This window comes from Theropithecus gelada, chromosome 15 (assembly GCF_003255815.1).
Source record: "Theropithecus gelada isolate Dixy chromosome 15, Tgel_1.0, whole genome shotgun sequence".
NCBI lineage: Eukaryota > Metazoa > Chordata > Mammalia > Primates > Cercopithecidae > Theropithecus > Theropithecus gelada.
Window position 1 is genome coordinate 1,549,533 of NC_037683.1, and position 27,722 is coordinate 1,577,254.

The 27,722-nt window shown below is 60.9% G+C and overlaps 1 protein-coding gene across 2 annotated transcripts; it reads left to right on the plus strand.

The window, feature by feature from the left end:
* The first annotated feature begins 12,219 nt into the window (after positions 1 to 12,219).
* On the plus strand, positions 12,220 to 27,546 carry AGPAT2 (1-acylglycerol-3-phosphate O-acyltransferase 2). Of its 2 annotated transcripts, XM_025359818.1 has the most exons (6): positions 12,220 to 12,513; positions 23,321 to 23,454; positions 23,739 to 23,914; positions 24,150 to 24,245; positions 25,829 to 25,901; positions 26,762 to 27,546. In XM_025359818.1, exons 1-6 carry the CDS (start codon positions 12,332 to 12,334, stop codon positions 26,935 to 26,937), a joined length of 837 nt encoding a protein of 278 aa, XP_025215603.1. In that variant the 5' UTR covers positions 12,220 to 12,331; the 3' UTR covers positions 26,938 to 27,546. The 2 variants fall into 2 exon arrangements, with proteins under 2 accessions (XP_025215603.1, XP_025215604.1); XM_025359819.1 differs by lacking the exon at positions 24,150 to 24,245 and having other exon boundaries at positions 12,224 to 12,513.
* The last annotated feature ends 176 nt before the right edge of the window (positions 27,547 to 27,722 follow it).

Here is a 27,722-nt window from a genome sequence, read left to right on the forward strand (position 1 = left end):
TCAAAAGAACTGAGGATCTGGGCCATATTATTGGGAATCATGCATTCGAAGCAAAGCTTTAAACATGATGTTTTCCTGCTGATGATATGTAAAAGAAATTGTCTAACCACTAGCGTAAGAGCAAAGCTTCCCTTGAGCATCAGAAAGACTGTTTTTCCCCCAACATCGTGGACTTCGTGAGGGTGACCAGGCAGCGCCGTGAGATCCCCATGGGTCTTCAGGCTGATCTCCAGGATCCTGGGGAACGCACACCTCCTTTAAAGGGATATGAATTCAAGCTCAGGACATTCTGGACCTCAGCTCCATTGTAAAAGTTGCGCCAGGTGTGGTGGCTCACGCCTGTAATCCCAGTACTTTGGGAGGCTGAGGTGGGTGGATTGCTTGAAGTTAGGAGTTCGAGACCAGCCTGGCTAACATGGAGAAACCCCATCTCTACGAAAAATACAAAACTTAGCCGGGCGTGGTGGCATGTGCCTGTAGTCCCAACTACTGGGGAGCTGAGGCAGGAGAATCGCTTGAACCCAGGAGGCAGAGCTTGCTGTGAGCCAAGATCACACCACTGCCCTCCAGCCTGGGTGATAGAGCAAGGCTCCGTCTCAAAAAAAAAAAAAAAAAAAAGTTGTATAATGTTCTGTTTCCTGGATTGACCATAATTTATGCAACCAAGTGTCTCTTGGCGGGTACTTAGGATGTCTAAACTGTCTCTTTTTCTGAAACACGCTGTTTGAACAACCTGGCTATATCTGTGTCCTGTTCCTTAATTATTAACTGGGGACAGATTCCTGCAGGTGACATATCTGGGTCAGAGACTTTGAACGGTGGCTTTCTATCATAATCTGCTCCAGAGAGCAGGGTACCCCTGGGGGTAGCTGAGGCAGAGACTCAGCCCACCCCTGTCCTGTGGGACTCCCTGGTGGCAGTGCTATCTGGACTCTGGGGCGGCGGCCCTTCCGGGGGCTGCTTCCCTCCCTCCCCAGGCACAACCTTGGGGGAACGGACTGCCCTTCTCCGGGCCCTCAGCCTCACTGGCCCCCCCACTCTTCCCTTGTCCTGTCTTCTTTTGGTCTCAGAGTTCATCTGGTCCTGCCTTGCCTTGGAGCCAATGCTATTCCCTATGCCAGGAATTCCAACCACCTGCCTGATGGCCTCGTGAGTAATCCAGCCCGGGGCACCAGCTCATATGACCCCGCTTTCACGGAGGCCCTCCTGATCCAACAGGTCAGGCAGACGCCCCTTACTGCCGGGCTCCCCACTAGCCCCCAAGCCCCCTCTGGTAGGACCCACCTTGCCTGTCTCTGTCCCAGTGCTGACCACCGCTGATTCCACACCTCAGCACCGGGGTGGAGGCATGTACACGCACGCTCGCACACGCAGGCACACACAGGCACACACAGGGGCTAGCTCCCTCACGCCCACTCATGCACACACACTCCTTCCGGAGAGCTCACTGACACACGTGCACTCACACTCACACACACATGCACTCACACTCACACACACACACATGCACTCACACACACGCGCACACACACACATGCACTCACACACATGCGCGCACACACACGCACACCCCCTGGGGCTTGCTCAGCTCTGTACGAAGGGCCCCTTGGGCTTAGGCCACTGACCCTGCGGCTCCTGACACTCCCAGTCCAGGGTCCCGTCAGCCTCTCCCTGAGGCTGGCTGGACTTTGGCCTGATCAGGGTCACTCAGTGGAGCTGTGACCTTCTCTTCCTCCCTCTAGAAGCTCCTGCAAGACCAGCAAGGCTGTTGAGATAGGGATGGAGGAGGGAGGAGAAGGGAGAGGGAAGAGGGGAAAAGAGAGGGAGGAGGAAGGAGAAGGGAGAGGGAAGAGGGGAAAAGAGAGGGAGGAGGGAGAGGGAGGATAGGAGGGGAAAGGAGTAGGGGAAGGGGGAAGGAGGAGGAGGGGGAAGAAGGAGGAGGAGGAGGAAGGAGGGGGGAAGAAGGAGGAGGGGGAGGAATCTTGCAATCTGAATAAAAACATCTTCGGGCCTCATTTGCACCCCAGGCCTCCCAGGCTCCACCAGGCTGGGTGGGTGGAGGTGCAAGCGTGGTGGAGAGCTGAGTCCTGGATTGGCCTAGCAGATCCCAGTCCTGGCTGCACCGCCTCAACCACGTGACTTTGAGGGGCAGCTCCTCCTCTTGACACCCCGGCTGTTCACCTGCACAGCCTGGAGCCCACCCTGCTCTCAGGGCTGTGGTGAAAATCTGCTAAGGGCCTGTATTGCAGGATCTGGTGTCGCCCAGGGAAGTTCAGCACCGGGTCGAATCTCCAGGCCTCCTGTTGTGATTTAATCACAGCCTGCCTGTTGAGACCTAGTGTGTCCTACAGGGTGTGCGGCGGCCAGGCCCCAGGGGGCCCCAGGGACCCTCACGTCCCAGCATCTGTCACCTCCTGCCCTCCCACGGTCTTCTGGGCTTGGTCTGTGCACCCCACAGCCCTTGGTTGGAGTGTTGGTGTGTGGCTTCCCGGGCACCCAGGGCCCCTCAGTGGGGCTGGTTAGACCTAGTACTATGGCATAGACAGTAGCTGGTGCCAGGTGGCCCTGGCCGGAGATGTTCAGGGCACATGGACGTGCAAAGACAGCAGGTGGCCGAATACCTGTCACCATCTCATATCACATAAGGGGAGCAGTGCATACCAGCACTGGCCGTGCGAGCCCGCGGTGTGTAAATTCCTCCTGGGAACTTGTTCCCCAGCCCTGCCGAGAGCTGTGAGTGCAGCTGACATGGGGGTCCCCGAGAAGAGTCCTGGCCCTGCTATGCTCGACTCTGCGGGGGCGCTCAGCCCTCCTCGACAGAAGGTGCACCTGGGAGATGGAGCTGGAGGCACAGAGGGAAGCAGGGGTTTCACCTAAAGCTCAGACAGATCAGGACTCGGGAGCCTGCCTGGGGGGACATTTTGGGCTCCCCCACAAGACTGAGCTCCCTGAAGGCAGGCTTTCCTCAGGGGGTGCAGCCTGCCGTGACCCTGGGCCTGTGGGGACGGGCTCCTGATCGACTGTGGTCTCACCAGGCAGACACTGGGCTCCTGCCAGGCCTCTTGACGTCTGTCTTGCCAGCCAGGATACATTCTCCTGGCCTGCCTGGCTTCTGCCTGCTTATTAAGAAGGTGGCATGAGAACAGAGCCACCCGCCATTGCCCCAGGGCTGCAGCCAGGTGCTCTCAGCAGGGTTCTCTGGGAGGCTGGGGAGGAGGAAGGCCCAGGGCCCGGGCCCTGTGCCCAGCCAGGCCCCACAGTGCTGGGCAGTGCAGTGCCCAGAAAAAAAAAGAAAGTGTTTTTTTGAGACAGAGTCTCGCTCTGTCGCCCAGGCTGGAGTGCAATGGCGTGATCTTGGCTCACTGCAACCTCCGCTTCCTGGGCTCAGGAGATTCTCCTGCCTCAGCCTCCCAAGTAGCTGGGATTATAGGCACCCACCACCACGCCTGGCTAATTTTTGTATTTTCAGTAGAGATGGGGTTTCACCATGTTGGCCAGGCTGGTCTCGAACTCCTGACCTCATGATATGCCCTCCTCGGCCTCCCAAAGTCCTGGGATGACAGGCATGACCCACTGCACCCGGCCAGAAATGAAATTTTAGGGTGGAAGATTGTATCTGTCTTTATACCAACACACTCATAAAATATAATTTTCAATGTATTTTTATCAAGGAAGGAGCCCGTGAAGGCAAAGGACCCGGGCCCCCAGGTTCCATTGCGCTCTGTGTGGAGGGTCCTGGCCATAGGGCAGTGGCCAACTGGAGGCTCTGGGAATGCGGATGAAAGACACCTAAAAACTTGAAGGAATGGGGAAGGAGAAAGGGAGAGAAGGCAGGGCAGGAGGGAGGGAGGGAAAACTAATTCCCCAAGCCCAGAAACTAGGATGGGTGGACTTGCAGAGGGGGAGGAACTTTAGTGCACCCCAAATGCCCACAGGCGCCCGTGCAGTTCCAGTCATGCGGGCAGAGCCGCAGTCTCAGAGCCGCTCCATGCTGGTTCCCACTAGTGGCCCAGGGGCACCCACCGCTTGGAGGACGCACCCTGTGGGTGGGGCTGGGAGGCTCCCGCCTGGCGCTGCTGAGCTTTGGGGGGGGCCCAGGATTCCTGGGGTGGTACCCGCCCGGCCCAGCACTCATCAGAGGACTCTGGGATTGTGCGGAAGTTTGTTGTACAGCAAGTGGCAAGTGCCCCTGGGGACGCTTTAAGGATCCAGGATGGTAGATCTAAAGCCGTGACCTCCTGTGGGCTCCCCCGTCCTCCCTCCATCCCTCTGCCCTGTGGCCTGGTGCTGCCTCCGCCCCACCGCACCCCTACCCCCAGGCCTGTCCACCAGAGGGCAGTGCCGCCCAGCCCTTCGCAGAGGCCTGGGGGAGAATCCAGGGGTGGCCTTGGGGGACTTGGCCCTGGGCTGGGGAAGGGGTCGCCAGCTGAAATACAGGACACCCTGTATTAGATCTGAGTTTCAGATAAACAACAAATAACACTTTTTAGTATAAGTAAGTCCCCATATTACACGGGACATGTTTATGCCAAAATATCCTTCCTTGCCTACCTGAAGTGCAGATCTAACCTGAGCCCTGGGTTTTTGTTTTGTTTTCTAAATCTGGCAACCTTGCCAGGAGTAGGTGACCTGCAGGTTTTTGGAAGGCGGCTCCCAGGAGCAGGAAGGGCTGCAGCTAGCTCAGCAGGGATGGCCACTATCTGCCACGCCTGCCCGAGGCTGTGACTCAGGCAGGGCTGTGACTCAGGCTGGATGTGGCAGGGCGGGGAGGGTGGGAGCTGGAGGGCTGAGCTGCTGGACCTTAACCCTCACCTCTTACCCAGAGACGAGAGGACCTGACCCACTCACCTGCACTCAGGGCTCTTGTGCTGAGGCCTTGGGGTGGTGAGGGGCGTGGTACGGGTCAAAGGCCAGTGCCCTGTGTCCTCTGCTCTGGAAGGCACAGCTGCAGTTGTAGTTAGTGTTGCTGACACCCTCTAGGCTTGTGCAGTGCACAACCTGCACAGCCGGGCTGGGCATCCGGGGCAGCTCCTCTGGCTCCCTCCTTACCCAGGTCCTGCCCTCCCTCTCTCCCTGCCTGCCGTGCACCTGCCCTCACTGTGGCCTCTGGACTCCTGCTGGAGTTTCCTTGATTACATTTAAGTCACAACTCCACTGGGAATTCCACCTCGGCTCAGACACCCCAACCTTCTGGGATGGAAAAGAAAATGGAGAGTGTGGGGCAGACACCGGCTGAGCCGAGGGCAGGTCAGCACAGCCTCATGTCCAGCAGAGGGTGTCCAGGTTCTTGGCGTCATGAACAAAGAATTGGACAAAATGCACAAAGCAACGGAAGACGGATGCAGTAAAGGCAGAGATGTATTGAACATGAACGCACACTCCACGGTGGGAGCGGGGCTGAGCACAGAGGCTCGGGAGCCCTGTTACAGAACTGCCTGGGGTCTAAAGACGCTCCAGAGGTTTCCATTGGTTACTTGGTCTATGCCCTATGTAAACGGAGAGGCTATTTCCTGTCGTAGCTGATGTGTTTCCATTTGATTTTGTTCTAGGAAGTGGTGTCAATCGGACTTAGGTTCCCAGGCTCTAGACCCTCTTCTCCTGCCTCACTGGGGCCCAGTCATTGCCGTGTCTGGATATTGGAGGCTGCCCCCTGGCCCTGGCTGAAGCCCACCCGCCATCCCAGAAGGCCGCTCCTTCCCGGGACGTCCAGAGGCTCTTGGTGAGTCGCTTCCCAGGTGGCCCCTGACGACTGAGGGCTCCAGACTCCGCACAGTCCACACTGCCGCTGGGATCGGAGGGGCAGATTCCTCCCTCCTTCAGTCACACATTCGCTCACCAATGGGGCACCTGCCATGGGGCACCTGCCGTGGGCCAGGAGCAGAGAAGAGGGTGCTGGAAGCGAACCCCTGGGTGGGCAGTCGGGTGGGGAGGGAAGCCCGCCTGCCTCTGCCCACAGGAGCACAGGCCTGGCATGGCCCCAGGACACAGGCCGCTGCCCCACATGGCAGCACAGATTCCCACGGCCCAGGCCTGGCATGGTTCAGAGGAGGACACAGACACTAGGTCCACTGGGGGCTGCCTGGACTCCCTGGAAACTGTGTGCACCACCCAGGTGACCGAGAGTGCGGCACTCAGCCTGAGAAGGATCCGGCGTTGGGAGACCCTGCAGGTGCCAGAGCCAGCCCTCGGACACTTCACTGAAGGAAACTGCAGCCTCGTCTGGCACCTGATGGCCCTTTGTTGAGGTCTTGCTGTTTCTCTCATTTGGTGGAAGAGGGGACTGCGGCCCTCAGAGGAGAAGGGACCTGCCCAGCTCACAGCCTGTGGCACTCAGGCCTCGGCTTTGACTGTGATGCTGAGCCCCTAACCCCCAGCCTCAGCCTCATCTTGCCAAGAGGATGATCCTGTGGAAAGGTGAAATCACTGCCGAAATTGGGGAGTGAGTCTGAGCCCCCAGCTGGGTTTGCTAAGGTTTGGACCGGTGCTGCCAAAGGGCCTTCCGACCACGTCATGGGCAGAGTGCAGGGCCAGAGCCAAGGCCACCCTGCAAGAGCCAAGCCCTTGGATACCACCGCAGGCGGGATATGGGTGCTCTGGAGGTATTTGGGGGAAGGGTGAAGGGAGGAGCTGACTGCAGCCCAGGCCTCCCTGCCCCAGCTTGCTGGGGTTGGGACCTGGGCCCCTCTGCCCCGGGGGGGGGGGGGGGGGGGGGGGGGAATCAGCTGCTCCAAGCCCCGCCCACAGTCGGGAGGCCCTGGAAGGGGCTCAGGGAGCAGAGCCCGCTGTGGCGGGTGGGGCGGCCTTGGCAGTGGAGGGGGCTCCTGAACGGCCCATTCTCTGGGGCACTCGCCTCTGTCCTGTGCCCTAGGGGAGATGCGAGAGGAGGGGTCTTGGAGGCCCTGGGCCTGACTGGATGTCACTCTCAGCAGTGAGTAAAAAGCCATGGGTAAGGCCGAGGCTGGTGGCTGGGCCTTCGTCCCTGCCTTGCTTGGGCTGGCCTGGGCCGTCCTGAGCCTCGGTCCCACTGAATCATCACACACCCCCTGCACGAAAGGGAAACTGAGGCCTAGAGAGGCAGGGCCGATCCGAGGTCACCCAGGGTCTCCTGGCTGGGTTGGGCTGCCTGACCCTGACCTTGGGCTCTTCAGCCCTGCACCACACCCCTCTCTCGGACTGGGACCCATGCACACCCCACCCTCTGGGCCTCCCTGGTCCTGTGTGAGCTCCAGCCATGGCAGTGTCAGAGGCCGGAGCTCTGCGTCTGCTCTGGTGCTTCCTGCTGCGTAGCCCAACTTGCCCCAGCTCCCTGTTCCTCAGATGCACCACTTAGACACGGATGTCTCGGGTGCGAGAGGCTGTGCATAGGGCACAGTTGCTCTGGGCAGGGAAGGGCTACTGCAGCGTGGGCCCCTCCTCCCTGGGCCGTCTCCTCCCTTATGTCTCCTGATGCCTCCCGTCCCTGTCCTCTCCATCCACCTCTGTCCTCTGTCTCCCAGCCCAGACATCCTCCTGACAGGAGAAGGACCCTGTGGGGTACACTCTGCCCCTCACCCCCACCCCAGCCTGGGATCTAAATGCTCCGGATGGGACATCCAAAGGCGTGACCTCCTGTTGGCTCCCACTTCTGGGGCCACATGTCCCCAGGTCCCACGTGCCCTGGCCAGCGCCCCTTGGGGCTCTCACCCGCCCTCCCTGACTCCCAGGGGAGAGTGTGGACCGCGCCGCCTGCTGCAGAGGCCCGGGCAGCCAGCCCAGAGGGCTCACCTCATCTATTTTTAAGCACAAGCCCATGAAAGATTCACAGGCTGCTTTATTTACAGGTGGTGGGAATGGCACTGCACCCAGCACACCCACCAGGGGCCGGACAACCCGCTGGCCCGGGTACACTCTGCCCGAGAGCCCCAGGCATGCCCGGCTTGGACCTCAGTCGCTCTGTGCAGGCTGAGATCCCAGCACAGCCCGGCCTTTCCGTCCAGCCTCCAGGCCTGGCTCTGATGTCCTGCCCGGAAGGAGGGAGCCCCTGAGGAGACCATCCCGAGGCCCAGCTGTGCTGTGGCTGCCCCCTGGCCACACGTCCCAGTGTCTCCAGCTACCAAGAGCCTCTCCCCTTCCCTGGCTCTCGTCCCGGTGTCTCTCCGGGACAAGTCTTTGGGGAGAGGCCTCGTCAGGGCCACGAGCCCTGCCGGCGCAGAGGCTGCCTCCGGTCACACACTGGGCACAGTGAGCGTCGCGTCTCCACTTTACAGATGAGGAAACCGAGGCTCTGAGGCTTTGGCTAATTCAGGGTGTAAAGCCAGATGGACTGGTCTTCAAAGCCTGGCTGCCCTGCTCCGCCAGTCCTTCCTGGGCCACACAGCGCTGGCTTCATCTCTGCTTCCTGGAATTGGAGAGGCTTGGCTGGTCCTTCCGTCCTCACCCGCTCCTGGGCTGTGGGCTCCCCGGGAGCTAGCTCAGCTCTCACTGTCACCTGGTGTCATGCGCTGTCTGGCTGGGTCCCAGTAAATGCCCAGGAGGACTCTCAGCTGTCCTTGGGCGGGTACAGCCGCATGGCCACCACCAGCCCAGCACCCCCTGCCCCTGGTAGCTGAGGGCATCTCAAGGGTCAGACAGGCCGCTGGCCATCCCTACACAACAGAACCAGGCTCCCAGTCCCTCACGACACCCTTGGGATAAACCCAGCAGAGCCCATGCCAGCCCTCCCTAGGAGAGAAGCACTCATTTTAGAGAAAATCTCTTTTCTAGGCCGGGCAAGGTGGCTCACATCTGTAATCCCAGCACTTTGGGAGGCCGAAGCTGGTGGATTACTTGAGGTCGGGAGTTTGAGACCAGCCTGGCCAACATGATAAAACCCCATCTCTGGGTGTGGTGTCGGGTGCTTGTAATCCCAGCTACTCAAGTGGTTGAGGTAGGAGAATTGCTTGAACCCAGGGGGTGGAGCTTGCAGTGAACTGAGATCACGCCACTGCACTCCAGCCAGGGTGACGGAGCGAGACTCCGTCTCAAAAAAAAAAAAAGAAGAAAAGAAAATCTCTTTTCTTGGCATCTCTGCCAGCCCATAAGATTCGTTGGAGCTTTACTTCTAGAAACAAAGAATGTGTTAGCTTCCCAGATGTGGCATTATATTAAAATACAAAATATTTCCTCATCACTCCCTGAGTCCCCAGCCCGCCTCCTCTCGGATCTTGTTGGAGGAAAATTGGACGTTTCTCTCAACCCTTCTGCAAGGTGCAGAGAAGAGGGAGGAGGTGAAATTGGGTCACATCCTCTTCAGGAGAGCAGTGGGCAAAACTGCACTTGTCTGGAGAGGCAACAGAGTCACCGTGTGCTGCCCTGGCGCTGCTCCCGCCAGCCATGGCAGGAGCCTTCGCTCTTTTCCTCTTTCCACCAGTCGGTCCCGGCTGTCTGGTGTTCACCCTTGAGAGCCTCAGTTTTCCCTCTGTAAAATGGGGATGCATTTGCTGCTATGGAAAGTGTGTGCCGCGTACCTGCTATGTGCCAGGCATTGGCCTGAGTGCTGGTCATACACGGTGCACAAAACACACGAGGCCCCACGGGCTGCATGCCAGGCGGAGGAGAGGAGGGAGAGGCGTCCAACACACACACAGCCACCCGGGGGTGCGGGAAGATGGCGGCCACCCTGGAATGGTCAGTGGGCTGGGAGGTAAAGGACAAGAAGGGGGCTGGCACGTAAAGCCCCTGGACAGGCCTGAGGGTTGTGAGGACTGGATTCCACAGCCAGGGTACAACCTGCTTGGGACCTGGGAGGCTCGGGACACAGCCTCCAGCTGAAGGTGCTGTGAAGCTCCACCCCTCCAGGAAATCCACTTGGGACCTCAGCCCCCACCCCCACATCCCCCAGCTTCCAGCAGTGGCACTCCTGGCTGCAGGGTGCACCCACCACATCTGCCCTGGGAGGTGAAAGCCCCGCAGCCCTCAGCAGCCACCTCTCAACCTCCCAGGCACAGCAGCGGAGCTCTCAGACCTCCGGGCTGTGGGGTGCGCAGTTCCGGCTCCAAGAGTGGAATTAGGTCAAACCAGGCCCTCCAAGCTGATTCCAGATGAAGCCCAAATGAATCTGGAAGGAGATCGGGCTGGAGAATGCTCTCCTGGGTTTTGCTGTAAGATGCTCACAGGCCTTACAGCCAAAAGGATGCATCTCCATTTTCAAGAAAAGCTGGGACCACCTGGGCAGGGGCTGCTGAGCCCAGGCAGCGAGACCCCACGTCCTTCAGGACTGCAGTTCCCCATTCATTTGAAGAGCAGTTTCTGTATTTGTCATTGTCTCAGCACAGTTTTGGGGGGTGGTTACAATATTCAGGGAAATGTTTTTTTTTTTTTTTTTTTGAGAGGGAGTCTCGCACTGTGGCCCAGGCTGGAGTGCAGTGGCCGGATCTCAGCTCACTGCAAGCTCCGCCTCCCAGGTTTACGCCATTCTCCTGCCTCAGCCTCCCGAGTAGCTGGGACTACAGGCGCCCGCCACCTCGCCCGGCTATTTTTTTTGTATTTTTTAGTAGAGACGGGGTTTCACTGTGTTAGCCAGGATGGTCTCGATCTCCTGACCTCGTGATCCGCCCGTCTCGGCCTCCCAAAGTGCTGGGATTACAGGCTTGAGCCACCGCGCCCGGCCCAGGGAAATGTTTTAATGGCTCAACTCTGCATCTGAAAAAAGAGGGGCTGTAATCCCCTACTAACCCCTTAGAGCACAGGGCGGCCAGCACTCCAGCAACTGCAGCAAACCCGAGTCCGTATGAGGAGGGACCCCAGAAAACTGCTTTTCTATTATTTATTTATTTATTTATTTTTGAGACGGAGTCTCCCTCTGTGGCCCAGGCTGGAATACAGTGGCCGGATCTCAGCTCACTGCAAGCTCCGCCTCCCGGGTTTACACCATTCTCCTGCCTCAGCCTCCCGAGTAGCTGGGACTAAGGGCACCCGCCACCTCGCCCGGCTAGTTTTTTGTATTTTTTTAGTAGAGACGGGGTTTCACCGTGTTCGCCAGGATAGTCTCGATCTCCTGACCTCGTGATCCGCCCATCTCGGCCTCCCAAAGTGCTGGGATTACAGGCTTGAGCCACCGCGCCCGGCCTTTTAAATTTATTTTAATTTATTTCTTTTTTGAGACCGGGTCTCACTCTGTCTCCCAGGCTGGAGTGCAGTGATGCAGTCTTGGTTCACTGCAAGCTCCGCCTCCCGGGTTCCCGCCATTTTCCTGGCTCAGCCTCCAGAGTAGCTGGGACTACAGGTGCCCGCCACCACGCCCGGCTAATTTTTTGTAGCTTTAGTAGAGACGGGGTTTCACTGTGTTAGCCAGGATAGTCTCGATCTCCTGACCTTGTGATCCGCCCTCCTCGGCCTCCCAAAGTGCTGGAATTACAGGCGTGAGCCACCGCGCCCGGCCAGGAAACTGCTTTTCAATCTCCATCTGCTCCCTGAGGTGGGACGCCAGGTGGGGGCTGGGCCAGGTGACTGCCGCCCTTGTCCCAGCCGCACCTTGCCCCGCCACGCTGGCCGTGCTGCCAAGCGGATGTGAACGCTGCCACCTGACACCCACCTTGCCTGCCCCGGGAGCGTCCCTGGTAACAAGGCTACTTCTGGTACCCAGTGTGGGGCATCCCAGCCCCGCGCAGAAACGCCCCAGTTTGCCTGCCCGCCTCCAAGAGTCTCCCTACAGGGGCCCGAGGGCACCCTAAGAGCCAGGCCTTCGGCCAGGTGGCCACTGGTCACTCGGGGGCGGTTCGAGCGGCCCTTTGCGTGGCCACCGGCCTGGCACGAGCGGTCGCGTCCCCGCTGCCTTTACGCCCTTGGGGAGCTGTGGTTCTGGGCGCAGGAGCCTGTGGCTGCCCCGGCAGCGGGGCGAGGGGGCACCGGGCGGGGTAGGAGGCCCAGACCGTGGGGGTCAGCGCCACAGACCGAGCGTCCGGGAAGCCAGGATGGGGGGGTCCCGTGGGACCGGGAGGGTGGGAGCAGAGCGTCAGAGCCTCGGTGACCTGGCAGTGGGCTGCGGGGAGAGACCGTGGAGGGACGGGCCGGGTGACCCAGGGCGGGAACGGGGGGGCCGTGTCTGGGCGGGGTTGGGGACAATGTCGGGCGGGGCTGGGGGGCCGTGTCTGGGCGGGGCCTGGTGAGAGGGCCGTGTCGGGGCGTGGTTGGGGACAGTGTCAGGGCGGGGCGCCTCACCTAGCCCTTCCCTGCCGCGCGCTCCTCGCCCCACCCCGCGCCCCGCCCCGCCGCGCCGCCCTCGCAATAAGGGGCCTGAGCGCGCCGGGGAGGAGCGGGAGCGGGAGCCGGAGTGAGCGGGGCCGCGCCGTCGGGCGCCGGGCCGGGCCGGGCCATGGAGCTGTGGCCGTGTCTGGCCGCGGCGCTGCTGTTGTTGTTGCTGCTGGTGCAGCTGAGCCGCGCGGCCGAGTTCTACGCCAAGGTCGCCCTGTACTGCGCGCTGTGCTTCGCGATGTCCGCCGTGGCCTCGCTCGTCTGCCTGCTGCGCCACGGCGGCCGGACGGTGGAGAACATGAGGCAAGGCCGGGGGCCGCCGGGAGGGGCCGGGGAACCGCCGCGCCGCTTCCGCTTCCCTAACTTTCTTCTGGGTTTCCCTCCTTCCTGCCCCGCCCGGCCCGCCCCGCTCCGCTCCGAGGCTCCGGGGAGAGCGCGCCTGGGCCGGCGGCGGGCACGGGAGGGGGTCCCGGAGGGAGGGGGTCCCGGAGCCGGCGTCACAGTGCCCAGCACCCCCCCCCCCCCCCGCCGCCCTGGCCCCGGGCGTCTACACCGGTTTCGGCCTCCGCCGCGTCCCTGTAGTCCGGTGTGGGGTTCCGGGGGCGGAGCGGCTTTCGGAGAGCAAGGGGGCCGGGCCGCGCTGGGAGAGGCCCAGCCCTGCTTCCTGAGCGGGGAAACCGAGGCCGGGGCTGCGGGGACTTGCCCCAGGGCCATTCACTGGGGCGCACGGCGGCGTGGGGCGCCCCTCATCCTCCCTCCGACGCCCTCCTGCCCGTCGGCCTGGTGATGGGCGCACCTGTGAGGCGGGTTCCCCTCTCTCCCCTTCTTCTTCGCAGGGAGGTGGGGGACCCGGAGGGGACCTGCTTCCGTGCTGGGGAGCGCGACGCTGGCCTCCAGCTCTGGGGGTCCAGCTTCCACGCGAAGCGAAGGAAGAGTTAGGACTAGGGTTTGGCGGGGCTGAAATGTTCCCCTGGACACCTTCCAGAAGGTGGGAGTTTGCTTTTGCCAGGCTGGGGTTGGGGGCCAGAGTTCAGACTGGGCTGCCAAGGATGGCGGGGGCTGGCTGCTCCTGGGCGGGGTGGCTGCTGGAGAAGGCTTTTGCCTGCCCCCTCTCCCTGTTAGCCATCCCGAGGCTGTTGCTACATTTCTCTCTGCCCTGTTTGGACTGCCCAGCCAGTGGCTTTTGCAATGGCCTGAGGTGGGGGCATTGCGGCCCCAGAGGCCCCCTTCCCCGTGGCTCCAGGGGCAGTGGGTGAGGGTTTGCCAGCTCCCCACACTCGCTGTCCTTGCCAGTCCTGGGAGGGTGCTGAGGCTTCTGGAACAGGCCTACATTCACCATGGCTTCCCACGGAGCCCCAGAAGCTCCAGGAATATGAAGAAAGACCCTGGGGCTGATGGTGAGCATGGAGAGTCCGAGAAGGGCCTGGTAGCTGCTCAGCCGGACATGTGTGTGACCGGTGCTGATGTGGGCCGGGTAGCCCAGGCTGGGGTCCCGGGGAGCGCACCCTCCAGGGCTGGCCCAGGTGGTGACTGGCGCCGACTTCCCCAGTGGAGCGCCCTTCAGGGAGGAAGGGCAGTTTCCAGCAACAGGGAGTTCCTGGGGGCTGGGCTCTGGGCACCTGTGCTGGAATATCTGAAGGCCTCACCTGTGGTTCTGGCCCTGGGATCCCCTGTGGGCAGGGCCCCCCTCAGCCCCTGGGGTGATTCAGAGTAGGAGCGAGGGTGTAGCTTTCCCAGCTGAGGAGGGGCCAGTCTATGGGTTCCTTGGGGGGGTGCCCCCCACCCCGAGGAAATGGCATGTGTGGTTCTGACGCCAGCAGGGCATCCTGGGCCGGGTGTGTCCTGGGGTGCGGACAGACAGGGGACAGAGTCCTGTTCTTTTAGCAGAAGTGACAGTGCACCTGACTTAGGAGACCCTGGAGCAGACCTCACTACTGAGCTAGGCCCCAGGCCATGGGCCTCTTCATCGGCAGCCTCCTCGTGTGAGAGCCTGGCTTGCTCTGCAGGGGCCTCTGCCTGAACTTCATGGATGTTTCCCAGGGGCCAAGTCGCAGTTCACCTGCTGCCCTTTCTATGGACCTGGCTGGCTGCGCTGGCTGGCACTGGCCCTGCTGCCCCACTCGCCCACTCGGCCCTGTCCCCATCTCAGCCTGGAGATTCTGACTAATCCGGGTGTCGTCGGGACCTGGGGCCTCTCATGGTGCTTGGATGGGACCCTCCTGCCACCCGTACCTCTCCAGGGCAGCACCCAGGCTCAGGCCTGCGGACTAGTGGCTTCTGGGACACTGGCTGCTAACAGCAGGTGCTTTGTTCCGGCTTTGGTCCCTGAAGAGAAGGGAGGGCCGGAGGGCGGGGCAGTCTGGAGGAGAGGCCTGGGGCTCCATGGCTGCCTTCCCCACACCTCTGCACGGGCTCCCAAGACTCCCAGCAATGGCTAAGAGTGGGGCTGTTGTGAACATGCATTCACTCCGTGGGGGCCGTCGGGAGGGGCGAGAAAGGCAGATGAACAGGAGGCGCTTTGTCACGCCAGGGAAGGGACCCGGGGGGGCTGGAAGGGAGGGAGGGGATACTTGGCCTCTGTTGCTGCTGTGCGCCACCGGTGTCTCCAGCCTCGGGAACACGGATTCGCATGTGCTCCGTGTTACAAATAAGGACACTGAGGCTGAGATAAGCAACTTGAAACTGGGGCAGGGTGCCCAAGCCAGGACGGGGTGGAACTGGTGTTCGAACCCACTGACAGTGACTCCAGAGTACCTGCTTTTCCCTTTCCCCCCGTTCCCAGCCCAGCGCTTGGCGCCGTCGGGGCAGCCCTGTGGCAGTCCTGAGCTCTGGGAGGGGTTCTCCGTCTTGCCCCTGAGCAATGGCTGCCCTGGCTGAGGCCCAGCCCCTCCCCACGTGGTTCTAGGCGGCACCCAAGAGCCCCCCGCTGTCCACACTGTAGGTCTGAGCATGTGAGGGTCGGTGATGGGACTAGAACCACTGAGGCAGCCTTTGCTCCCACCGGGCTTGGGGCCGAGACCATGGACCCCTCCCAGGCAGGGGGTGCCCCCGAGCCCTTCCCTGTGTGCACAGTTAGGGTGGCGCTGCAGGGCAGGTTTCCTCACCAGGGGCCGATGCCCTGGTACATCCATTCGACAGAGGAAAGCAAAGCCCAGAGCCCCTCTGTGTCCTACAGCTGGGTCCAGCTACAGGATCAGAAAACCCTGAAGACGGCAGCTTAACCCACAGAGAAGTTTACTTTTTCATGCAGAAAAGCAGACCAGATGGGCAGCCTAGGGAAACAGCAGTTAGTTTCCGGCTCCTTTGACCTATGTTCCTACCATTTTCAGCGTCCTAGAGAGAAAAGGGGTGCCCTTCCTCTTAAGGATGCTCCCCGAATTGAACCCCATGCTCTGCTGGTATCCGGAGGCCAGGACCTAGTGGTCGTGATAGCTCCTGGCTGCACGGCGGCTCCTGTCCTGTGGAGCAGGTGCCCACGCCACACGCCCAGTGTGGGAAGAACGCACAGGGGACTTGGGATGTCGGGCAAGGTTTGGTCCAGATTTGCTGGCCAGTGCACAGTCCTGGGTCCCCTGACAGATGTCCGGTGGGGACAGTGCCATCGGGGAGCCCTGTGTCACCGCAGCACTGGGGTCTTAGTCCCAAGGGAGACTGTGACCTTGGTTCTCCAGAGCTCTCCAGGTGTCTCTCTGCAGGCCCAGAAATTGGCGCTGTCCTGATTGAGGGATGGGAGGGCTTCTCTGGCCCCACCTCCTTCCAGCCCGCCATACCTGCACTCCCACACATCCCCTTTGAGGAGTCATTGGGGACCGCCCACATCCAGGTGTTTGTGTGGGCTGGACCCCCCACCCCTATGGACCCGTCCTGCCTTGTGCTGCAGCTCGGATGACACTTGTCAGAAAACACCAGATTCCTCACTGGGGCCCCGTCCCCGGAGCATCCTTGATGGCTCTGTGTGGCCCCATCGAGTCCCGGGGGTTGGGGGGAGGCTGCCCTGAATGAGCTCACATAGCTGAGGATGGGCAAGTCCTGGCTCAGAGGGCTGCTGGGTCTCCTGGGAGTGTCCCAGCCCAGGACCAGGGCAAGGGTCAGCCAGTGGCCTTCCACGAGGACAGCCTGGCCAATGGCCTGGGCCCTGACCTAGACCCGCCTCTCAGCTGCCTGAACCCGCTGCTGGTGGGACCGGGGACTTAGGCACATTGAGGGGCCTTTCGCTTTGATTTACTTTGGATTTTTTTTTTTTTTTTGAGACAAGGTCTCGCTCTGTTGCCCAGGTTGGTCTCAAACCCCTGGGCTCAAGTGATCCACCTGCCTCAGCCTCCCAAAGTGCTGGGGTCATAGGCGTGAGCCACCACACCCAGGCCTGCCCATTTTGGATTCTTTCCCTCCTGTGTCATCCTCGTCACAGCCACTGTTGGTGGAGGTCCTGTCCTGGCCCGAGGGTGCGCCGGGTGTCAGGCCTTATAGAGTGTAAGCCTGTACACCCTTCCAAATGGGCCGGGGGGGGGGGGGGGGGGGGGTGTCAAGTGCATTGCCCGAGGCCATAGCTGGGATAAAGGGAAATGGGATCCAAATCCCCGTCTGGCCCAGAGCCTGGGTGTGGGAGCAGCCCAGGTGTCTGGGGGCTGAGCTCAGGTCTGAGGAGGCTGGATTCCTACAGACCCCAGAGGGGTCTCTTATGGCGCTTTGCTCAAGGCCGGTAGGCTCCAGTCTGAGGGCTCCTGAAAGAGACTGGGGCAGGACCTGGGCTTTCCCTCAGCAGGAGCCCGCTGCTCCAATGCCACCCGAAGGGCCCAGTCTGGGCTCAGCCTTGCTTGGTTTTGGGCACTGGGCTGCTTCCTGGGCCTCCTACCTTGCTGGGCAAAGCTGGCACAAGTCACCTGCCTGGCAGCGGCCAGCAGGGTTCCCCAAGCTGCAGGCTTCCGGCGACCTTGGCTTTGCCCCTGCTGGGGTACCCTGGGGAGGCAGGGAGTCCAGGACCTGGACTTGGGGTCCATGTGGCTGTGTCCTGGAGCAGCACAGCGACACGTGCCCCAGGCTTTGGGGAAAGGACAGGGCAGCCTCTCGTCCCCCTGTGGTTGGTGGGAGGAGAGTTTGGGTGAGGCAGGGTGTTTGGCCCAGGACGGGACCTGGGCTGGGCAAGCTGGTCGGGGAAGCCTGGGGACAGTGGCTGCTCTGGCCACTCTGAGCTTCCTGCTGGGGGAGGCCGGAGCAGGCTCCCAGCCTGCTGAGGGGTTGAGGGGGCTGCAGAGCCTGGGGGAGGGAGGGAGCCTCAGGATCAGCTCCTAGAGTCCTAATGGGGGCCCTCGCCGCCCCAGCACGGCTCTGCCAGCTCAGAAGCAGGTTTCCGAGGGGGCGCTCAGGCCTGTTCTGGCTTCCCTGCTGTGTGGCCTTGGGGAAGTCACTTAACTTTGCTGAACCTTGAACCTCGGCTTCCTCATCTGAAGAGGGGGGTTATGATCGTACCTACCCTGGGGTGTTACCGTCAGAACGAAGGGGTGACTCACGTAGAACCCTTGTCTCGGGGCTTTGCACACAGGAGGTACAGGGGGTCTCTGTGCTTAGAAGGCGATTTTTCTCTGCCTGGGTTCCCCTGGGGTGTCCTTGGCTGCAGGAGCTTCTGCAGGGCTTACAAGGTTCAGGCCCTTCCTCTCTGAGGAAACACTTTTTTTTTTTTTTTTTTGAGATGAAGTCTTGCTCTGTCACCCAGGCTGGAGTACAATGGCACCATCTCGACTCACTACAACCTCCACCTCCCTGGTTCGGGTGATTCTCCCGCCTCAGCCTCCTGAGTAGCTGAGATTACAGGCACCTGCCACCACGCCTGACTAATTTTTGTTTTTTTAATAGAGACGGAATCTCACCATGTTGGCCAGACTGGTCTCGAACTCCTGACCTCAGGTGATCCGCCTGCCTCGGCCTTCCACAGTCCTGGGATTACAGGCGTGAGCCACCTCGCCCAGCCAGGAACTGCTTTTAAAGTGAGAGTCTATACTTTCCCACCAGCTTTCAGAGAGCTCTGAACTATGTATGGGACACTAGGGGAGGAAGTGCAGTGGCTCCACGTGGCTGGTGCAGGTGGCCCTTTGTCCCCTTGAGGACAACTTGGACTTTCTTCTGCCTCCAGGGTATACTTTTCTCCCCCAGCCACACCATGGGCTGCAGAGTTCTGGAGAGCCACAGCCTCCTCCTGGCCTGGGGCAGCCTCCGTCCGTCCATCTTTCTGGCCTGAGGACCAGGGGCCGGTGGTGGGCGGCAGGACAGAGCGTCTGCTCAGTGCTGCCTGCTGGGCGGGGATTTGTAACCTGTGTCTTTCTTTTTTTTTTTTTTTTTTTTTTGAGACGGAGTCTCGCTGTGTCTCCCAGGCTGGAGTGCAGTGGCCTGATCTCGGCTCACTGCAAGCTCCGCCTCCCGGGTTCACGCCATTCTCCCGCCTCAGCCTCCCAAGTAGCTGGGACTACAGGCGCCCGCCACCACACCCGGCTAGTTTTTTGTATTTTTAGTAGAGACGGGGTTTCACCATGTTAGCCAGGATAGTCTTGATCGCCTGACCTCGTGATCCACCCGCCTCGGCCTCCCAAAGTGCTGGGATTACAGACGTGAGCCACCGCGCCCGGCCTTGTAACCTGTGTCTTTCACAGTTGAGAGAAGTATCAGTGCACGATCCATCCCCTAAGCAGCTTAAATATTTAAAATAATAATAATAATAATAAGTTTTAGAGCTGGAGAGTGGTGCTGACCTCACAGCAGGGGATGCACTGAGTGCCATGGAACCATGCGCTGAGAAATGGGTAAAATGATAATGTTTAAGTGGTGCATGTTATACCACAATCAAAACAGAAGAGGGCCGGGTACCTGGCTCACTCCTGTCATCCCAGCACTTTGGGAGGCCGAGGCGGGTGGATCACAAGGTCAGGAGTTTGAGACCAGCCTGGCCAACGTGGTGAAACCCCATCTCTGCCAAAAATACAAAAATTAGGCCGGGCGCGGTGGCTCAAGCCTGTAATCCCAGCACTTTGGGAGGCCGAGACGGGCGGATCATGAGGTCAGGAGATCGAGACCATCCTAGCTAACCTGGTGAAACCCCGTCTCTACTAAAAATACAAAAAACTAGCCGGGCGAGGTGGCGGGCGCCTGTAGTCCGAGCTACTCCGGAGGCTGAGGCAGGAGAATGGCGCAAACCCGGGAGGCGGAGCTTGCAGTGAGCTGAGATCCGGCCACTGCACTCCAGCCCGGGCTACAGAGCAAGACTCCGTCTCAAAAAAAAAAAAAAATACAAAAATTAGCCCGGCATAGTGGTGGACACCTGTAGTCCCAGCTACTTGCTAGGCTGAGGCAGGAGAATTGCTTGTACCCGGGAGGTGGAAATGGCAGTGAGATGAGATCACGCCACTGCACTCCAGCCTAGGTGACAGCAAGACTCTGTCTCAAAAAAAATAAATGGACATCTCATTTTTTAATAATTTTAGATTTACAGAGAAGTTGCAGAGATATTACAGGGGGACTCCATATGGCCCTCACCAGTCCTCCCTTGTTAATATCTTCCATCACCAAGATGCAGTTGTTAACACTAAGAAACCAGCTGACCTGCTGTGGTGGCTCACGCCGGTAATCCCAGCACTTTGGGAGGCTGAGGCGGGAGAATCACCTGAGGTCAGAAGTTTGAGACCAGCCTGGCCAACATGGAGAAATCCCGTCTCTACTAAACATACAAAAACTAGCCAGGCATGGTGGCGTGTGCTTGTAATCCTAGCTACTTGGAGGCTGAGGCAGGAGAATTGCTTGAATCCAGGAGGCGGAGGTTGCAGTGAGCCGAGATGGTGCCACTGCACTCCAGCCTGGGTGACAGAACGAGACTCTGTCTCAAAAAAAAAAAAAAAAGGCTGGGTGTGGTGGCTCATGCTTGTAATCTCAGCACTTTGGGAGACCGAGGTGAGCAGATCACTTGAGGTCAGGAGTTCAAGACCAGCCTGGCCAACTTGGTGAGACCCCCCATCTCTACTAAAAATACAAAAAATTAGCCAGGCGTGGTGGCATACGCCTGTGATCCCAGCTACTCGGGAGGCTGAGGCATGAGAATTGCTTGAGCCTGGGAGGTGGAGGTTGCAGTGAGCTGAGATCACACCACTGCCCTTCAATCTGGGTGACAGAGTGAGACCCTGTCTCAAAAATAAAAAAGTAGATAAAAGATGGAACTGGCCAATGTCACTACCAGAGGGAACCACTGTCCCTTTCAGATGTGACCCGAGACTTCTGCAGGCAGCTAGCTTTGGAATTGCAGGTGCGTCTTGGCTGCTGCTAGAAATCTTACGCGTGTCCTTCACAGGATGTGAGCGTGGACCTGCCCTGTTCTTTCCCTCTGTCGCAGCTGGCTGTGAAACGGACCCTAATTTACTTTCCCTCTCCCTACCGGCGGACATTGAAGCATTTTCAGGTTTTCCTAATTCACCGCACACTTGAGCACCCCAGGCTTCTCCGGGCGTGGGGCGAATTCCTGGAAGATTCTGAGAGGAGAGGGGCCAGGTTTCCTCAGGGCTCTGGCCGGGCCTGCCAACCTGCCCTCTGGAAGCATCTGTGTCTGTGCGACTCCCCACTCCTGCCAGGTGCTGGGCCCGTTCCCAACGCCCTGGCTGGCACCTCCTGTTATCAGGCGTTTTAATCTGTGCTGGGGGGGAAGGATGAGGACGGTCTCTTGTTTCTGTTTGCATTTCTTTGATTGGTGACGCCACCGTCTTGCTAGCAGCAGACAGTTCCGTGTTTTCTTTTGGTGAACTGCCAGCTATTGCCTCCTCATCGTCTTGGAGCGTCACAGGGGTCCGGGAAGCTGGATCGTGCAGATGAGTATGGAGGCAAAACAGCCCTGCAGTTCCCCTGAGCGTGCGGGTGCTGCCAGCCCGGGCACGCCTTCTGGGTGGGAGTTGGCGGTGGCCGGCATGGCCTGGAGAGACATCTCTGGAGCTGGCTGAGGAGGGCAGATCTGAGGAGGCCCCAGGCTTCCAAGTCCAGAGACAGACGGCTGGACTCATCATCAGAATTAACCATTAGGCCCCCCTTGACTCAGTTTCCCCATCTGCAACCGGGGTCATGAGCGTTGCCCCATCCGCCGGAGGTGGTGCTGCCACAGGCCTGGGCTCACACATGGAAGGGCAGAGCACCAGGACCAGGGAGGGGATGGGGGGGTTGGTGTCGTATGGGAACAGATGTCAGCCGGGGAAGGTGGACAATTCTGGAGACGAGGGAGGAGATGGCTGCAGGACACCAAATGTGCCCAGTGCCTGTGAACCGTGCACCCAGAAAAGGCCAAGGAGATACATTTTATGTTACGTGTATTTTACCACGATTTTTTTTTTTTTGAGACGGAGTCTCGCTCTGTCGCCCGGGCTGGAGTGCAGTGGCCGGATCTCAGCTCACTGCAAGCTCCACCTCCCGGGTTCACGCCATTCTCCTGCCTCAGTGTCCCAAATAGCTGGGACTACAGGCGCCCGCCACCTCACCCGGCTAGTTTTTTGTATTTTTTAGTAGAGACGGGGTTTCACCATGTTTGCCAGGATGGTCTCGATCTCCTGACCTCGTGATCCGCCCGTCTCGGCCTCCCAAAGTGCTGGGATTACAGGCTTGAGCCACCGCGCCCGGCCGATTTTTTTTTTAAAGCAGGGCGAGTTGGCTCAGGCCTGTAATCCCAGCACTTTGGGAGGCCGAGATGGGCAGATTGCTTGAGCCTAGGAGTTTGAGACCAGCCTGGCCAACATGGTGAAACCCCATCTCTACCAAAAATACAAACACTAGCCAGGTGTGGTGGCACATGTCTGTGGTCCCAAGCTAGTCAGCGGCCTGAGGTGGGAGGAGCCCAGGAGGTGGAGGCTGGAGTGAACTGAGATTGTGACACTGCCCTCCAGCCTGGGTGACAGAGCAAGACCCTATTAAAACAACAAAAATCCCCACCAGTGTGACTTTGAGAGGAGGCCTCGGCTTTGAAACCCTGCTCTGTGGCCTGGAGCAGTTTCTCAGACTCATCTGCACAAAGCGGGGGGCCCTCAGGACTGTTGGGGGATCAAATGGCGGGGGGCACTACTCTGCGTGGAGAGGGGAGCAGCACTGGGAGCCCCCCGGTCAGCGCTGGCACAGCCTTGCCCCTGGTCATCCACCCCTGCTGGAGCTTTGGGGTGAGCTCCGTCCTCCTGGCTCCATCCCTGCTGGCTGCCCTGTGATGGTCAGGTACCCTCTCTGTGGTATGCCCAGAGCTTCCTGGCAGCGCAGCAGGGCACAGGCTTGGGGCGCTTGGAGCCGGTCAGAGACTTCGGGTGTCCCTTGGACATCCCTGGTCCCAACCATGATGGGCTGCTTGGATGAGGCGACCTCACGTTCGCAGGTGCTCCAAGGACAACCGCCAGTGGGCTGGGCCCCTGCCAGAGTGGGGGCTGCTGGGGCCGGTGCTCAGGTGGCCGGGACCCTGGCTCTGTTCCTGCTCCTGGTGTGAACTCAGACAAGCCCCGAGCCCCCCGCCGCCTATTCATGGGGAAAGGGAACCCGGCCTGATTCTGCAGGGTAGGGGTGAGAGAGGGTCTCGGTCTTGGCTGTTTTCTGGAAGAGCCTTTCGCAGGTCCTTTCAGAGGTGTCCACTGGCACTGACACTTTCTTCCTGATGTGACCCTGCCTTGAGGGGCCAGTGACCTTCCCCAGGGTGTGTGGGGCCCCATCTCCTCTGCAGGGGTGCAGAGGCTGCTCTCCCTGACATGGGTCCTTCATGGTGGACGTGAGAGCCAGTGCCGCTTCCTTTCCGGCTGGGTCCCCTGTGGGGTGTTTGAGGGCTGGGCAGGCCCCTGGACGTGGATTTGGAAGTGGGCGTCTGCCCATGCTCCTAGCATCCGAGTTCCAGAGGCTCTGGGTTTTCCCCTGTTGCTGGGGAGATGGAGGCAGGGCAGCCGTCCAGATGGGTGAGCTGGGCCCGGGACTCTGTCCCTTCAGGGGCTCCCTCCCGTGTGTCTCCTGGTCTCCTGCCCTGCGCCAGGAGGGCCCCTCCCCGGCCTCCGCACCCCACCCCCAGGCCTTTGTGCCCCAGCCTCGGCTGTGGGATCTGCGGGGCCCGTGTTCACGGTGGCCTCCCCTGCAGCATCATCAGCTGGTTCGTGCGAAGCTTCAAGTACTTCTACGGGCTCCGCTTCAAGGTTCGGGACCAGCACAGGCTGCAGGAGGCCCGGCCCTGCGTCATCGTCTCCAACCACCAGAGCATCCTGGACATGATGGGTAGGCCGGGCATCCGGGGCAGTTTCTGGGTTCTGAGTGGGGCCCGCTGAGCTGGGGCTGTGCGGGGCTGGGGCGGGGTCCCGAGGACGAAGACACAGAGGACAAGACACTGCCTGTGCCTGGGCGAGCCTGGCCTCAGTCCCTCCCTCAGGGCCGGACACAGAGACTCGGAGGCCACACGACCCGCCCAGGTAGCCAGGGAGAAGGCAGGGCCCCAGGCAGGTATGTGGGTGCTCAGCGACTGTCTCCCCCTCTGCCTGTCTCTCTCTCTCTCTGTCTCCCAGGCCTCATGGAGGTCCTTCCGGAGCGCTGCGTGCAGATCGCCAAGCGGGAGCTGCTCTTCCTGGGCCCCGTGGGCCTCATCATGTATCTTGGGGGCGTCTTCTTCATCAACCGGCAGCGCTCTAGCACTGCCATGACGGTGATGGCCGACCTGGGCGAGCGCATGGTCAGGGAGAACGTGAGTGTGCAGGGCCGGGGCTGGGTGGGGTCGGGGTGGGGCCCGGGCGGGGTCAGGCGGGGACCAGCCTGTGACTTGGTTTTGGCAGAAAAAAGACCCCCACATCATCCTTGCTCCTCAGATCGGGTCCCACGCCAGCTGCTTCACAGAGTGGGGCTTCTTCAGAGGGGAGGGAGCGCCGCCTTTCTGGGGTGACCTGGACGTGAGGTCAGCCCAGGCTCTTCTCTCCCTGCAGCTCAAAGTGTGGATCTACCCCGAGGGTACTCGTAACGACAACGGGGACCTGCTGCCTTTTAAGAAAGGCGCTTTCTACCTGGCGGTCCAGGCACAGGTAGGCCGAGCCCAGCCCTCCCGGGGGGGTGCAGGCTGCGGAGGCGGGGTCAGGCTGGCTTAAGGCAGGAGGTGACCACCCAGCCAAGCTGAGGACCCTTGGCAGGCAAGGGACTCCTCCCACTGAGTTGGGGGACAGGGCCTCCTTGCCCCTTCCCACACTTACCCCCTGACCGGCCAGGGAGGGCAGCCCCTTAGGCCTTTTGCCCACACAGAGCCCCGAGTGACCAGCTGCCCTTGGTGAGCACCCAGGACGTGGCCTGTGAGGCTGGGTAGGTAGAGGGGTGGGAAGCCAGGCCGCTGGCCTCTGCCCACCAGGCTCTCAGGAGGCTCATTCTGGGCCCGTGCCTGGCTGGGGTGGGCTTCAGGGCATGGACAGTGGGTCTGGACAAGCCAGGCTTTTGGTGTAGCGGCGGGTGGGGCCAGAGCTTGGGGTGGGTGGAGCTCATTGTGAGCGGCAGCTGCAGACTCTGGACTTCCTGGTCCCCAGCCTCCAGGGGTGCAGCGCGTCCTAGGGTGTCTGGGAGAGGCCAGGGTATAGCCAACCCCGCGGCACCTGTCCTGCCCCTGCCGCTGTGCTGGGGAGAGCTGCGTCAGGAGAAGGAGCTTTTACCCTACCTGGGTGGGGTCTCACTCAGGGCCGGGGTCTCAGGTCCTTCCCTCACACTGGCCTGTAGTGGCCCCTGGTGACTGACCCTGTGCAAGGTGGGTGGGAGGGGGCCCTCCTTCCGGAGGCTCCCAGCTAAGGCTGTGAGGCCTGGGGAGCCCCGGAGGCACTGGGCTGGGCGGGCATCCTTGGGCTCTGATCCCAGCCCTGCCCAGGTGCAGGACACACCTGCCCAGCCTGGGGCTGATGTCACTTCCCTTTGGGGGCGGAGTGACGGCTGGATCGGCTCTGGGAGAGAAGGGAGATGGGAGGCTGTGATGGGGGAGGCTGGGGGTGGCGGCAGCCAGGAGACTGCTCCCAGTCCCCAGCCTACCTGCCGGCCCCCTCCCTCCCTGCTCCCAGTCCCCACCTACCTGCTGGCCCCCTCCCTCCCTGCCTCCAGTCCCCAGCCTACTTGCCGGCCCCCTGGAGGTTCCCTGGCTGCCTCAGGTTAATGATCACCCCCAAGTGCCCTTGGATTTGACCCCGGTGGCTTCCAGGAACACCAGCAGGCTCCACTCCTCTCCCAGCTAGAGCTGCCTCCCTCACTAGCTTCCTGGGATGGCGAGAGGACTGGGAGGGAGGCGTGGGCAGGGAAGAGCGCCATAACCTCCTCCTACATCGGACAGGGCCCTGCCCCACTGGCTAGCTACACATCCAGTACGGGGACAGGCGTGAACCAGACAAATAAGTGCTAGCTCAGGAGGGTTTCCTAGAGGAGATAAGTAGAGATTTGCAGGATGAGCTTTGCAACTCTGGGCCAACCAGAGCAGGACAGGTATCCCAGGTCCCAAGGGCAGGACAGCCACAAGGACCCATGGCAGCAGCGAAGGCAGGGGCAGGTGGGCCACAGGACAGGGCTCCCCAACCATATGCAGCCCGGGGTGTGCCCGGCCTGTCCCCAGGGCTGCCTCAGCCTCGTGTCTCCCTGCCCACAGGTGCCCATCGTCCCCGTGGTGTACTCCTCCTTCTCCTCTTTCTACAACACCAAGAAGAAGTTATTCACCTCAGGTACCCCCACATGTGTGCACCCGGGGTGTAGGCCCTGCCTCACCCTATGGTCACGGAGCCCCGGGCCCCTCATCGTTCCCATTTCTGGGTGGCACCCGTGGCATGGCCACATGGTGACCATGTGGTGAATGAGTGACTCAGGCTGGAGTCCCGGCTCTGGGCTTCATGATCTCATGGCAGTCACCCTTCCCAGTGGCCCTGTGAGATGGGTGGTGCTGGGCCCATTTTTTAGATGAGGAAACTGAGGCTCCAAGAGGGTAGCCTGGATGCCCGGCTTCACACGGATGGACCCCAGCTGTGCACACAGCTTGGGGGCCTTGAGGCGGCCTCCTCCAGGGCTGAAGGGCGGCCTCTGAGCCCATGCGTCCAGGCTGATGCCTGCATGGGGTAGATGGAGCCCAGGCAACCCAGGGGCACAGGCAGCGAGGCTCACAGCCTCTGCCTCTCCCAGCCAGTTCCCAGAACATGGGTACCTGGTGCCCAGGTGGGACAGTGGGGTCAAAGTTGGAAAGCAGTGGGGGAACCCATCTTCATCTCTCCCACAGCCTGTATGGAGTGCAGAGGCCAGGCGGTGGGGCAGGGGCGATCGGGAAGGGGGGCTTTCTGGGGGCGGTAACGGGAGCACAGACTTGTCGAAACTGTGGCATGAAGGCCAGGCAGCTATCGGTTTTACTGCACCAACATTACTGCAATTAAAATAACCCACCACGGCTAGGGAGTCCAGGAGAAGAGCCTGGCCTGGCCTCAGGGGCTTCCCAGGTAGTGGCTATGGGGAGCCGGGGAGAGGTGAGGCCGGGGCAGCAGGCTGAGGTGGGCCCCAGCTCCCCACAGGCCGCTGAGGTCTGTTGCTCCCCCGGCAGGAACAGTCACAGTGCAGGTGTTGGAAGCCATCCCCACCAGCGGCCTCACCGAGGCGGATGTCCCTGCACTCGTGGACACCTGCCACCGGGCCATGAGGACCACCTTCCTCCACATCTCCAAGACCCCCCAGGAGAACGGGGCCACTGCGGGGCCTGGCGTGCAGCCGGCCCAGTAGCCGAGACCACGGCAGGGCAGGACCTGGGGAGGGCAGGTGGGAAGCCAATGGCTGGAGGATGGGCAGAGGGGACCCCCACCCAGGCTTCCAAATACCACTGTGTCCGGCTCCCCCGGCTCTCATTCAGCCCTGGAAGCAGGAGGTCCCTTCTGTCACTGGCCTCAGACATGGGCCCCGGCGTCCGCTGCAGGGGGATCAGCTGGACCCTCCCTAGGCTCGAGGGCAGGGACTCACCCCCACGGCACCTCAGAGCTAGGATGATGAGGATGAGGCCTGAGGCTGTGGCCGGCAGGTGGGCTGAGCCACAAGGCCCCCGGATAGCCCAGGAGCAGACGGGCGGACCCCAAATCCCGACGTTCACTGCCCGAGCCCTCTGCTGTGGCCACCTGGGACCCACTCGGATGCAGTCGGGCTCCAGGGTCCAGCCCACAAGCTGCATCAGGCTCTCAGGGAGAGAAGGCGCCTGGAGGGCTGGGAGTCCCAGACTCACGCACCCTGGGCCACAGGGAGCCGGGAAGTGGGACCTGCTGCTCCTGCCGGCGTGGAGGACTCTGGAGTCAGCATTGTACTCCGTTGCTGTTTTTTTATAAACATACTCTTGGAAGTGGCTGGACAGCTGTGGTCACTCACAGGGCGGGCAGGGTGACCAGGGTGGTAGAGCCCATGCTGTGTCTTCCCAGCTGCTCTCCCTAAGAGCCCAGGGTGGAGGCACCGCCACCCACCCGTGTTCCCTTTCCAGGGGTGGGCCCACATCACCCTCTAATACTTCCATCGATGGGTGGGGG